Below are 13,733 nucleotides of genomic sequence, written 5' to 3'. Positions count from 1 at the left end.
ATATGGCTGTATGTGCTAGTGAATGGAGAGACTATTCTGACTCAGTAACGCCATACCAGAGAAATGCTTACACGTGAGCACAGGGGAGTGAGTTCAATGTTGTTTGCTGTGGCACTGTAAGACGTTTTCTGCAATTTTTACGAAGATCAGAAACAAGCCCAAATGTAAACCACCCTTGGAGAATGAGAGGATTAAATGGCTGCTATTTAAACTGACGCAGATATCCTTCCGAATTTCTTTTCAGCGGTGCTCTTGCATGCCCTAGATAAGAAGTCTGCCTCTGTGCAACAACCATCCATTGGAAACGTATTTTTAAATGCAACAAACTTTACCCCAGTCCTGCCACACACAGAAAGCTCACAGAGGGCAAAAGCAGAGAAAACATTAATAAAAGCCAGACTTAAACGAAAGAAAACAGAAAAATATATTAAGCCAGGCAGTGGCAGGCACAGCACCTTTAATCCTGGCACTTGGGAGGCAGTAGCAGCTAGATCTCTGAGTTCTTTATTCAAGGACAGTCTGGTCTACAGTGCGAGTTCTAGACCAGCTAAGGCTACACAGAGAAACCCTATCTCAAAATACTGAAGGAGGGGAAGAAAATAAAAAAAGGTTGCTAACTAAAAGATATGACCTTCCAGTGCAAAGGGAAAGACACGGCACTAGAGTCACAGGCATGGGCTTCATTTTTCATGAAGACTGTAGACTACATAAATATTTAAAAAGCAAAAAGCAAAACAAAACAAAACCCCAACAACCTGTAAAACTAAGGAAAGTACAGTAAAGAAAAAATGATATATGGTCCTTGTACCAAATATACTAATAATCTAAAATTAATGTGCTGAATCTGAAGTTTCAAAAACACGGCTAGCTGGGCTGGAGAGATGGCTCAGTGGTTAAGGGCACTGACTGCTCTTCTGAAGGTCCTGAGTTCAATTCCCAGCATCCACATGGTGGCTCACAACCATCCGTAATAGAATCTGATGCCCTCTTCTGGTGTCTGAAGACAGCTACAGTGTACTTACATATAACAATAAATAAATCTTAAAAAACAAAACAAAACAAAACATGGCTAGCAAATAGAACTCAACACCCCAGAAATAACCCCATGGCAGGCACAGGCCCCCCAGAAACTGATCCCTTAGGCTGCTGACCAGACACTACTGCGAAGCTATTCCAAGTCTTTCCATGACATCTCCTGCTATGAGAATGCCAACCTGCCAGACCTCAGGCTGCCCCTACATGGCGTTCTTATAGTCACGTGTCCTCAGCATGGTTTACTGATGATGACCCTAAACCCGAAAAGGTTGGAGTCTTTTGTGGAGGAAACAGAAAGGAGCAGGGTCAAAATGGTTACCATATGAGAACAGGAGAACTCACTGTGGGGACCAGTCAAATCTCTTACAGTGTTACTCTGCAGAACTCACCAGATAACCTACAGTTCTGCCTCAGCTGTCACCTCAGCTGTCACCATGCACTCAAGCTACCCACGCTGAAAGCATATGTATTCTTGGATAGCTATTTATTTCAGGAATTACTGAGTTCTAGAAAACTGGGCTGAGACAGAAAGGTTCCTTTTGTTAAACACTAGCGCACCTGCAAACAGTGTTGACATTCTATTCTACAGCCTGGCCTGGCCTTCAATTTACGGCAATCTTCCTGCCTCAGCCTCTCAAGTGCTAGGGTTTTGGGTATGAGCCTCTATGCCAGTGATTTTCAACCCTTTAATATAGTTCCTCATGCTGTGGAATCCTAGAATTATTTTCGTTGCTACCTCATAACAGTCCTAGATGACCCCTGTGAAAGAGTTGTTTGACCGCTCCCCCCCATCCCCCAAAGTGTCATTATGACCCAGAGGCTGAGAACCACTGCTCTATGCCGACTTTAACTTTCATACCTCTAGGAATGAAAGGACCATTGCTAGGTTTTCCCTCACCTTGGCCGAACACTCAGCTCCAGGATGGTCAGAACAAATCTGGGGTGACTTATTGGGAGAAACCTAAAGAGAAAGAAATCAAATCACTTCTCAGTGTTAACATGATGATCCCAGATAACTACCTCTTTTTGCTCCACCCACCTCACCCCACCAGACTAGGCTGACAGAGGTCCGCGGAGGGTCTTTATGGACTATCAATCATACCAGGCACGGAAAAGACTTGACTTACTAGAGATCCTGTGCTTAATGCTTGAAATTAATATGCTATCCATAGGCCAGATTTTGAACTCTTCCTTTTCTTGTTATAGCAAGAAATTCAATATGATACAATTTAGAGTAAGGGGCCATTAAGATGGCTTGTGTGCAGGCTACCCACCTAAGGTCACTCCTCAGATCACACAAGGTGGCAGGAGAGAAAAGCTGTCTTCTAACTGCCTGCCATAACTGCCATGCATGGGTCAGTGTATGTGTGTGCCTGTGAATGCATGTGTGCGCTCACACACAAGTAATACAAATAAAAGAAGTGCTATGAAGGATGCCCTACGAGAACTGCTGATATATACTGTATGCAGGCATGCACTTCAGTCAGTTTCCCCAATGTCCTTCCAAGGTAGACTACACCATTATTCTCACTTTACAAATTACAGAAATGACTCGGCAGGTAATCTGAAATTCAGAGCCAGGTCGAAGTGTAAATCCACCCTTTAATTGCTATATAGTATTTTTAAATATATATATACGCTAAAGGATCCTGACTGATTGCCTTTTAGTTAACTAAGAGAAAATATTATTTACATGCAATCTCTGCCTATGTTCTCATTCTTCCCATAATTGCCACAGTCCCCTCAAAGCCAGTCCCATCTCCCCAAACCTCATACTTAGATGTCTTCACATCTCGCCCACCGATCACTCTCGCAGTGACTTTCTTCCCGGCTTTCAGTGTGGTCGTAGGCGAGGTGCCCACTGGGATATCATCTAGGATGCGGGAGGCATGGATACAGCCAACGAAGCCATCAGCTAGGGTTACAACAACATGTGTGCCCTTCACAGCCTTAATGGTCCCGGTGACTTTGTCCCCAATAGCCAGGCTATGCCTTTTCTTAGCCTTCACAGTCAAGTCCTCTTCTTCCTTCTCCTCCTCCTCCTCCTCTTTCTCCTCTCCTTTGTCATCAACTGTCTCTGAATCCCTCCGAACTGGCATCCTGGTCCTCTTAGAAGCTGGCCCTTCCACAGCCAAAATCAGACCGGTCACTCCTGGTTCTGTGGTCTTGAGGGTGAGGCAGACACCCTGCCCCACACGCAGCTTCTCAGAGTCAAAGTGGAAGGTATCATTGAGGTGAGAGATCAGAGAGAAAGCCACAAGGTGGCCAGTCTCCACCAAGGATGCCACGGCAAAGGACTCCTCCAGATGCTGCACGATTCCCTGGTGTCTGCTGCTTTTTCTCAGCTGGAAAAGGGAAAAGTCATATTCAGTCTCCCTGCACAGTGGGGTTACCTACTCATGGACCCACGTGGCGATGTATGAAGCAGCTCTCTGGTACCCAGGGAACTGGGTTGTAAGCAACCAGCTTTCCCTCCAGACATGGCTTTCCTTCCCTGAACACTCAGTGCCCAGTATCCCCAGAAGCCCCTTGCATTGGTTCTCTTTTTTATTTTTATTTTTTTTTTTTTTTTTTTTTTTTGGTTTTTTTGGGAAAGGGTTTTTTTTTTTAGCCCGGCTNTCCTGGAACNCCCTTTGTAGACCAGGCTGGCCTCGAACTCAGAAATCCGCCTGCCTCTGCCTCCCGAGTGCTGGGATTAAAGGCGTGCGCCACCACGCCCGGCGGTTCTCTTTTTTAAGACAAAGGTTTTGCTATGTAATTCACAGTGGTCTAGAGCTCAGGAGATTCCTGCCTCAGCCTCCCACATGCTGGGATTACAGAGGTATGCTAGCATGCCTGGCTTCAGCTGTTTTGAATTTAAATCCCCAGGTTCCATCCTAGAACTCTGGGAGTTATTATGGTGAATCTGATGGCAGCACGGAGACCAGCAGTGGCCTGCAGATGGATCCGGCCACAGTCCTGTACTGCTTGTTCCCCCACTGAGGAAGGAGACTGTGCTGATCGCTCTCCACGGACAGCGCTGTGCTGTGCTCTGCTCTGCTTGTCTCGCAACCCCACTGTGTCCAGGCTCTGCTATGCCTGAGCTTTCCTCTGACGGGTACGACAGGCGGGAGACACTACAACAGAGAGTGAGCATATGCTGGCATTTCCTGTAATGCCAGTACCTGGAAGGCTAGGGGAAGACAACCTGAGAGTTCGGGACCACTTGCTTTCTAGACCAGCTTGGACCACACTGTGGGAAACTGTCACAAAACAATAACCACCAACAATAAAAAGGGGCTTGGGATGATGATCAAGTGCAGCCTGAACATACCTAACTGGAAAAGTTCAAGGCCATGCTTGAGGCCCCTGGTACATGAGACTTCAGGAGGCACACTTAGGATTTAGGATTGCAGGTTTCAGATCTAGTGAATTAGGAATACTCAAACCAGTAATGTCTGTGTAAATATTCCCAAGTTCAAGAGTCTGAGGTTGGGCTGGAGAGATGGCTCAGAGGTTAAGAGCACCAACTGGAGGCTGGCAAAATGGCTCAGCAGGTAAGAGCACTCTGACTGCTCTCCTGAAGGTCCTGAGTTCAAATCCCAGCAACTACTGACTGAGCAAGTGGGGCTGACAGGAGTGACCTGTACAGCTACAGTGTACTTGTACATATAAATAAATAAAATCTTTAAAAAAAGAGTCTGATGTTGCCTAGCAGGCTGGTATACATTTGTAATTTCAGTCCCTCAGGAAATGGAAGGGAGCCAGTGTTACAGATGGAAAACTTGGTTCAAAAACAACAACAACAAAAAATTTTTTTAAAAAACCTGAAAATTTTGCAACACTTCTCACCGCATGCGTTTCGTTTGAATAAGCAATACACAGCCTGTACACCTTACCCAAAGAATACTTCTACAGATTTCGAGCTTTCCCTAAACCTATCCTTTTAAAGACAGGGTTTCTGTGTGTAGCTCTGAGGACCAGGGCAGTCAAGAGGTCTGCTTGCCTCTGTAGATTAAAGGACTACATCACCATGCCCAACTCTTACAGAGAGGTGTCAGGACAGACTGTGGCCACGCTGCCTGGAAGTCGGGATGCCCAGACATACTGACTATTTCCGATTTGGTTTTAAAATTAGCTTACAACATTTTCAACATTTATTTCTAATAAAAATCTAAATTCTGCCTTCTCCTATTTAAAAAAAAAAAAAAGTACTTGAGAGGCCAAGGCAGGAATGAGTTCAAAGCCAGTTTGTCTCGAAAAACCAAAGAGTTAGGTCGGGATTGGTGTGGGGTGGATGACATCATACATTTACCAACACTAGACCCAGACAGTCCTCTAATAAAAACTGGAAGGAGCCAAACAGTCTGTGCCACATGAGCCAGGCACTATTTACCAGGCAGTATGGTTGAGCTCTACCCCTCCCGACCTATGTTCTCTTCACTCATCACAGTAGCTGACTGGCCCTACGGACAGCTGGGTCATAAGATGTGTCTGTCACCCGAACCAGCACGAAAATCTGCCCTATTGGCTATCCAAGGCAAGAGTTAAACAGGAGAAGCGCTAGTCAGAACGGGGAGCACAGTCACTCGGTCTCACGGTTCTCTGAGCAGTGAGAGCGGTGTGGAGGTGGAGATAGGACTTGGACGTGAGCTTACCTTTCTAGGTTTCCTGTTCACCAAGTCCTGGTGAAGGGAAACGTGCACCTCCAACTTCAACATGTCCACGTGTAGAACCACGACCTTCTTCTTCTGTCCAGGCTCCACCTCCTGCCCTACAGTGCAGAGCCAAGCACAGCACGATCAGCCTTGGACAACAGGGGAAGGGAAGGCAGCTCTCTGGGACCCCTCAGTCCAAAAGACAAAGATAGGACATCCACCACATCTACATGGCCCAGAGATAGGGAAACCAAGGTGGTCTATCACACATAGATAGCTAAGGCTGGGCTGGGTCTCAAGTTATACAATGGAATAACATAAAATCCCAACTTCACTCAACTACAATAAAGGCTCTTCTACCTTAGTTTTTATTTATGTATTTGTTTGTTTGTTTATTTAATGTACGAGTACACCACTGCTCTCTTCAGAGACACCAGAAGAGGGCATCAGATCCTATTACAGGTGGTTGTGAGCCACCATGTGGTTGCTGGGAATTGAACTCAGGACCTCTGGACGGGCAGTTGGTGCTCTTAACGGCTGAGCCATCTCTCCAGCCTGTCTATCTTAGTTTCTTGATGCTGTGATAAAATACTCTGACAACAGCAGCTCCTGAGAGAAAGGTTCAGTCCATCATGGTGGGGGAGTCAAGTCAGCAGGAACCGGAAGCACTGATCAAACCGCGCCCAGGCAAGCAGCAGAACGCAGAAGACGCACACTGCTGCCGGGCTCCCTTTCTCTACTCACACAGCCCAGCAGCACAGTCCACGCCGTCCCACTGAAATTAACAAGCCAAGATGTCCCCACTCCCTAGGCGCGCCCAGAGGCCGGCCCAGGTAATTCTTGGCCCTGTTCAGCTGAGCACTGACACTACCCATCACAAGGTCCACACACAAACATCTACCCTGCCATCAATGGTCTTGATTTTCATCCATACAAGTATGCCTCAACTGAACCAACTCATCTGCTACCCAACCTTGGAAAGTCTGTATCCAGCAGAGGAGGAGAAGCACAGGGTCTCACCAGCCATCTGTGATGAGTAAACTCACCTGCCCGGTGGTATTTGCTGGCTCTCAGGACCAGGTCAGGCACAGGGTCACTACTGAACACCACTGAACCATCTTCTAACACCTCATGGACCACGGCATCAAGGACCATCCCCGGGGTCATGTCAGCCAGTGTCTGGATCAATACAGAGTCTACCAAAGACCCAAAGAAAGCAGGGAGTTAGTGAGACACACTCTCAGCAGTCGCTTCTTCTGGAAATGTGACAGCATCACAGAGCAGAGAACACTCAAATCACTGACACTGAAGGAGTGGGCTAACTGCATACAAACTGTCCAGTGGCGGGCCAGGTGTGGTAGTTCATGTATTGAGTCACAGCACAGCTTGAGGTCAGCCTGGTCTATGCACAGTGAGTTCTAGCCGGCCAGAGGTACAAGATAAATCAAACTCAACACAAAACCAAAATCATTTAGTGTCAGGCTAGTGAGATGACCTGAGTTCAATTCCTGGGATCATATGGTGGAAGGAAATAACTTGTTCCCATACCCTATTCTGTGACCTACACAGGCCTCTTGCATGCTCACACAAATAAACAACATTTAAAGGAGAGAATGAACCGGCTGGTAAATCCACAGTGTAAACCCATTGCTGCAGAATGCCGAGAAATCCTGATTTTAGAATAATTGTGGAGGCGAGAGGGAGTTAGTTTTACTTATAATGACTTTAAGAAACAAAAACAAAAACTAGGGTCTCCCATAGCCTTGACTGCATTAGAACTTGCTGCATCTGTGGATGATCTTGAATTCCTGATCTTCCTGTCTCCACCTCTTAGGTTTTAGGATTACAAGTGAGGACCACTACACCCAGTTTAGGTGGTGCATGTTAGGTGTAGTCTAGCACACTACCTTTTTATTTTGGAGGGTCTCATGCAGCCCAGGATGGCCTCAAACTTGTTACATAGCCAAGGATAGCTTTGAACTCCTGACCCTCCTGTCTTCCCTTCCCTCCAAGCACTGGTATTACAGGCACATGCCACCTGTCTGGTTATGCAGTACTGGGGATGCCACCCAAGGTTCTGCAGCTGCTAGTCAGGCACTCAGGCAGACCTGCACCTTAATCTGAGTAGTGCACGGGTATTCACTTCATAAACACGTAGCACTCACTTCATGAACATCTCTCTTTGAGAAAGCCTCGTTGGGGAATACAGGAGGATGTAGGAGAGTGCCTACCTAGCATGCTTGATGGTCCAGGTTGGTACAAAGACTTCATCCCTCAAACCATGTCAGCTGCTTTAGATTACAGATAGCCCCACTCGCCCTAACCAAAGGTACAATAAAAGCACTGGTGGTGTACTAAAGACCTCATCCTCTGCTCCCTGCCTCCACTAAACATGCCCCACCTTGGTTGCTCATGAGGCTGCGAATGCCCTGCAGCTCTTCCAGGCACTGGCACAGGAGGAGGAAGCTGGTGCTGGCCGAATCCCCCAGACTGCAGTCTGACAGCCGCAGAGACAGCAGCATCCTCTGCTTCGACTCATCCACATTGGTCACCTTAGCAACGACTGTCTGACCCTCCACAAAGTGTTCACTTGGAGTGGTTACGAACTTGTCACTCATGATCTGAACAGTAGGTAGAAAGTAGGTAGAAAGTGGGGGAAAAAGTCATTGTCTGTTAAGACAGGCAGGGCTACACACAATTTTCCCAGCTCTCTCTAAGCACAGTTGTATTCCCCTTCCACAAAAAATGAGAGGCCCTGGCTGTGCAATCTAGTGTTTAGAGATGACACCCATATAGAAGGCACATTACTGGCAAGCCAAAGGGGTGGAACATGTTCTTGTCTCCACACCCAGGGGCAACGCTCTATCCTTCCCTTTTTCTGGCAGGGGATGCAATGAAACCCTCCCTTCCAAAAGTTTAGAAACGCAGGCCAGTGAAACTTTGTCTGCTTCTTGAGACAAGTCTCAGTAGGCAAAGCAGGCTGGCCTCCTAAGAGCTGAGGTTAGGAGTGCTCCAGCACTCCTGGTTTCGAGGGAATGGTCATGAGCAGTCTGTGAGACGGCAGGAGTCAGCCCTGTGCTGCTCGCTCAGTGGTGACATGCATGTCCATGTCCTCCAGGGCTCGGTTTACTCAGCAGGCATGAGAGGATTCACTAAAGTATGTCTGCATCTTTTCCCATCGGAAAAGTTTGTAATTCAGTGGCAAAGAGGAGAGAAAATCCCAGGGATATATTGGCGTCTGCACACCTTAAAAACCATAGGAGGCTCTAAAACCTACACTGGGCTATTCAGAAAAATGTACCCTGAACACACAAGTTCAGTCCTTTTTACAATGGAAACAGTCATCAATCAAAGCCACTGCCACCCAACTCTGCTGTGTGAGAGGCACAGAGGCCCCTTCTCCAGGATACAGAGCAGGTGGGAGGACCAACTCACGGGCCAACCCACTGCTCCCCAGTGGCCTTCATGGTTAAGTGGTTCCCCTTGACCTCCTTACAGCATTAAAGTCTCCTGCTGCTTCTCAGCTCCACAGGTCCAGGAGCCTGAGATCTCGCCTCAAAGGCCCTGGGCATAGAACTGAACTTACAGTTTTGGGGGACAGTCCACTGAGACCTGAGGGGAACTGGACGAACACGCCATACTCCTTGATGCACTTCACAAAACCAATGAGCAGCATTCCGGGCTGGATTTCTGAGAGGCTCTTGGGGTCCTGGCCACCTTCTACTGTGGAGACCAAAGCTGGCTTCCTGCAAAGAAGCTAGAGGAACCTTATTAAGGAATGTCCCAAAGAAACAAAACGTCTACTGCTCCATTTCTCATTTCTGTTCCACTGACTTGGTGATTACCATGGGTCTCTCCAGACAGAGAACCACAGCAGGAGCAACACACTAGAGGTTGGAGAGGCCACGTTCTCAGGCATTACCTCAGTGCTGAGGTTGCAGCTCCAGTGGGGCCTCCTTCCAGAAGGTACTGACGCTAAGCAATGCCAGACAGTTTTACTCCTTCCTAATAATTCTTCCCCAGATCCCTAGAGGTCTGCTAACAAGGCCAGTGCAAGTCCACCTCCAACAGCAGGGTTAGCCAATGCAGCCCTCCACTGACCCTGCCTTGCCACCCGTTGAACCCCAGTCTACCCTGCTGCCCTAAGGGTTTTCATCTTAAGGTCAGTAAGGAAAGGCAGTGCGGTCCTGACACATACCCACAGACAGCACAAGGGAACAGTTCTGAGCCTTTCTGGCAACTGTCACCCTGTCCCTGGCAGCACTCATTGGGCCTGCTTGTGCTTCCCACGGGCTTCCCAGGGCCAGACCATCAACTCGGTCTTATGAAAGCACTTTTTAAGCTCAAACAGTTGAATTTTTTCCCCCTCCTAGTTCTAGTCTTAGAATTTCCCATCCAAGTGCCACGGCCTCCCCCCATCCCCAGATACCAGTTAAGGATACAATGTGTCTCTCACTCTGGCTCAGACACAGAACTCGGTGAAGGGTGTCACCTGTCTGGAGCCAGTGGTGCAACAGTGGGCCATTGGCAGTGTGGTCGGACAGGTGAGGCGTGGGGAGGAAAGCAGGGGTGTTGTGGGGCAGGATGGCCACCTCCAGCCCAGTTTTGGTCTTCTCCAGAACCTTCACATCCACCAACTGCTCGGAATCAGAAAGGTAAAGACTAGCACCTCTCCTAGGCAGAGAGCTCAGAGGCACCACATCCCAGCATCCTGGCCAGCAGGAGGCTAACAGCAAAGGCACTTTCCTCTAGACCCCACATCTCCATCCACATCCCACACCGGGACTCCTCTGGAGTTCCCCTTGCCAGTTCCTCTGCTGATTTCTGGAGGAAAAAAGCAACTGCAGGCTGGCCTTAGCAGTAAGAGAAGAGACTGGCAAAGCCATGCCGTGTCACTTCTCTCTCATGCGAGCTTCTGTTTGCTAAGGCAGGCAGGAAAGAGGCCCAGAATCTCAGAGTGGTGCATCCCTCTTTTCCTCCACAGGTTCCAGTACTTCTCCAGGAGCACTGTCACTGTAAGACGCGATCACTGCCCAGGTACCTGCCCGATGTTCACAGCTCCTGTTTTCTTCTGACTGCTCTCAACACTCGGATCCTTTGGCCCAGAGTCACTCAACAGTCTGAAGGACAGGAGCATCCTCTCCTTGGAAGGCTCACAGCTCAGCACTGCCACCTTTACCACCTGGTGGGAAATCACACGTGTCTGTCACCTCCTGCAGCAGCAGGCCTTCAGAACCCTCCATGAGCTCTGCAGGGACCTGGGAGATCCATCAAGACCTTAGGTCAGATCCAAAGGCAGAGAGAAAAGATGATGGATCCAGAGACTATATTAAAAGCCCCTCAAGCCAACCCTCTACAGTGAGGACATAACTAACTTCTGGTTATAAGCCTAAAGTTTTAAGAGAAACAAACACAACCTCACTAGAGCAGCAGCACTACTACTTCTCTGGTGTGGACTCCAGTGAGTACTTCTGGGTTATCTATCACTCACCCTCTTTTTACTGGCTCGGGCCCACTTTATTTGTGCTCCCTCCTCTTCCTCTTAAAAGCAGCTCTATGTGTACTGCTCCTTTAAACCTGCGCTCACAGTCACTAAGGGTGGGAGGCCTGTGCAGGAAGGGTTACCTGGCCAGTGTAAAAGACCTTCTCTGGGTCCGGGATGTGCTGGGTGCTAAGCTCATGCTTAGGCACTAGCCCCTGCACATCGTTGTAGAACTTCACAATGCAGCCATAGTCCTTGACCCGTATGATAACCCCGTGCGTCCGCAGGCCAGGCTTGGCACCCTCATAGCAGGTGAGGAGAGGCAGTTTGGATGTGACAAGGGTTTTTTTCAGGGTCATAATTAGCTTCTTGGCTTCAGGGTCACAGAGCAAAACCTACGGGAAAGACAAAAGCTATCAACAAGTCATCTGTTAACAAGACAGTCACTGGTGTGCCACCTCAGTAACCCGAAGGCCATAGGTCACTCCAAAGACCTTTTATCTCTAATAATTGCAGCTGCAAATCTTTTTTTTTCCTGCAATATGGCTAGCTAAAGCACAGAAATCTCTCAGTCTCTCCAACGGCACCACGCCTCAGGCCTGCTGAGTCACCCTGTAACCTTGTTAGTGCTATTTATCGGGCTGAACAATCTGATTACCTGTTTTTAATTCCTCAACCTCACTACACAAAAATTTGCACCAATGTACACTATGGGCCTTTATGAATCAATAATAATGAAGTACAGTAAACGTAAGAAAACCCAGTTCTAGCCAGTGGTATATTTAAATGAAACATCATACTTAGCACACAGGAGGCACTGAAGCCAACTATCAGTACCAGGACCAAGCAGAACCAGGAACGCACGCCCACTGCCTCAACACTCCAGGCCCCATGCAGGGCCCTTTGTAAACATAGCATCACTCTTTATATAACGAGAGTCTCAAGGGATTCAATTATTTGTTGGAAACCTCTCATGGTTTTGCAGCATAATCTGAGCTATTGTCCTTGTTTTTTAAATGAAGTTAATTTGTTGTGTGTGTCCAAGGGCATATAAGCGCCATGGTGTTTGTGTTTGTATGTAGGAGAGTGGGAGGCATGGACACGCCATGGTGCATGTATGATTGGGGTGGGAGGAGCTATGCAGGTGTCATGATGTATGTGTGCACAGCTCAGAGCAAGGTTCTCTTCCTTCACGATGAGGGGCCAGGGGACCCGACTCGGGCCGCAGCAAGGACAGCACCTTTATCCACTGAGCTACTTCCAGTGTCTGGGACACTTTTGAAATAAGACTTTGATTGGTATATGTTTTATACACAACAATGAGTTTTACTATGACAGTTCATGGCTATTTCTGAGTCTGACATACCTCCCACTCTTCCACATCCTTCCCAACCTTATCTATCGTTTCTAGTTTAAGCTGCACCCTGGTCCAGAAGGTGTTATCAGCACACGGGGCTAACCCTGAGAGCTGCCTCTGCCGTTTACTAGCTGAGGGGCTCTACAGGCGTTCGGCTTTTTCTTACCCTGGGAAACAGGGACAATGTAGTTACTCCGTAGAGAGGTTTTATGACACAGAACATACAGTGCATGGTAGTGGCTACTGATAATACAGTTCTGTAGCTGAGCTCCACCCTTCCCCTTTGAGCTCTGAGCTCTGAGCCTGTACCGAAGGAATCATGTGACAAAAGGTCACATACCTAGCCTGCATGGGTATTTTAACTTACAACTCTCTGACACAAGCAAGGCCTCACTCTTCTCTTCCCACTGCTAGGTGAAGTACTGAATACTGTGCAGAGGGTACACATGCATTTCACAGGAAAAGGCAGGCACTCTAGCCGAGAACCCCTCTCCCCAGCACCCCCACAAGGACCGCGCCAGGGGCTCACCCTGCACTTGACCTCATCCCCTGGGCTGTACTTCTTCTCTGGGTTCTTCATCATGATGTCAGCCAGGTGCATGGAGGGCACCAGGCCTTTTATTTGCTCACCCACCTTCACCAGGATCCCAAATGGCTTTATGGCCAGCACTGTGCCCTATGGAGTCCAAAGAAAAGACGTCACGATACCACAGGAACAATACTTTATCTTACTAGAGCTGTCCTGACTGTTTCCGTGCCCGTGATCTCATGTGGGGAAGCCACTCCGTACCACCAACCCAGACTTAGCCTGGCTATGTGTGAAGTCTTTCATGCTTCCTGCCTAAGCATGTCCCCGTCCTCTGTGAAGGAACTCTCTAGAAGGGACTGTAACTCTCAAGGCAGGAACTCCACCTAAAAAGGAACTGCTCAGGTACTGCCCCATGCGGGAGGAGCGGAGACTGACCTGACTCTGACCAGCATCAGACAACTAACTTCAATTTGCTCTAACAGCTGCCACCAGATCCCGAACCCCACGACTTGTGACCCCCACTACCTTTGTTGGGTGGGGCTTGTAAGACTTTACTTTGAAATTAACTTAAGTCACCCAAGGGAAGAGCAGAGATCTCAGTTTTTGGGCCGCAGGTACGTGTCTTCACATGAGCTAACAAGAGAACTAGTGAGCTGACAGCTAACATGTAAGTAAGGATCCCTGAAGGTAGAG

General features: G+C 48.2%; 2 protein-coding genes across 2 annotated transcripts in view; one reads left to right on the top strand and one right to left on the bottom strand.

Moving 5' to 3' along the window:
- The window catches only part of Calhm2 (calcium homeostasis modulator family member 2), a 33,740-nt gene extending 21,252 nt beyond the window's left edge, over positions 1–12,488 (top strand). The window contains exons 4-5 of the mRNA XM_021151478.1: positions 7,514–7,560; positions 10,657–12,488. Of these exons, the coding sequence (XP_021007137.1) occupies positions 7,514–7,560 (47 nt within the window). The 3' untranslated portion in view covers positions 10,657–12,488. The remainder of the gene's footprint in view (positions 1–7,513; positions 7,561–10,656) is intronic.
- Pdcd11 (programmed cell death 11) overlaps positions 1–13,733 on the bottom strand; it is a 41,507-nt gene that overhangs the window by 14,139 nt on the left and 13,635 nt on the right. The window contains exons 12-21 of the mRNA XM_021151475.1: positions 13,041–13,187; positions 11,298–11,549; positions 10,714–10,854; positions 10,115–10,309; positions 9,259–9,429; positions 8,074–8,293; positions 6,719–6,868; positions 5,673–5,788; positions 2,812–3,380; positions 1,934–1,996 (exon numbers count right to left, since the gene is read on the bottom strand). Of these exons, the coding sequence (XP_021007134.1) occupies positions 1,934–1,996; positions 2,812–3,380; positions 5,673–5,788; positions 6,719–6,868; positions 8,074–8,293; positions 9,259–9,429; positions 10,115–10,309; positions 10,714–10,854; positions 11,298–11,549; positions 13,041–13,187 (2,024 nt within the window). The remainder of the gene's footprint in view (positions 1–1,933; positions 1,997–2,811; positions 3,381–5,672; positions 5,789–6,718; positions 6,869–8,073; positions 8,294–9,258; positions 9,430–10,114; positions 10,310–10,713; positions 10,855–11,297; positions 11,550–13,040; positions 13,188–13,733) is intronic.

This window comes from Mus caroli, chromosome 19 (assembly GCF_900094665.2).
Source record: "Mus caroli chromosome 19, CAROLI_EIJ_v1.1, whole genome shotgun sequence".
Classification (NCBI taxonomy): Eukaryota; Metazoa; Chordata; class Mammalia; order Rodentia; family Muridae; genus Mus; species Mus caroli.
Note: the sequence above shows the minus strand (reverse complement) of the source record. Positions and strands in the feature narration are given on the sequence as shown.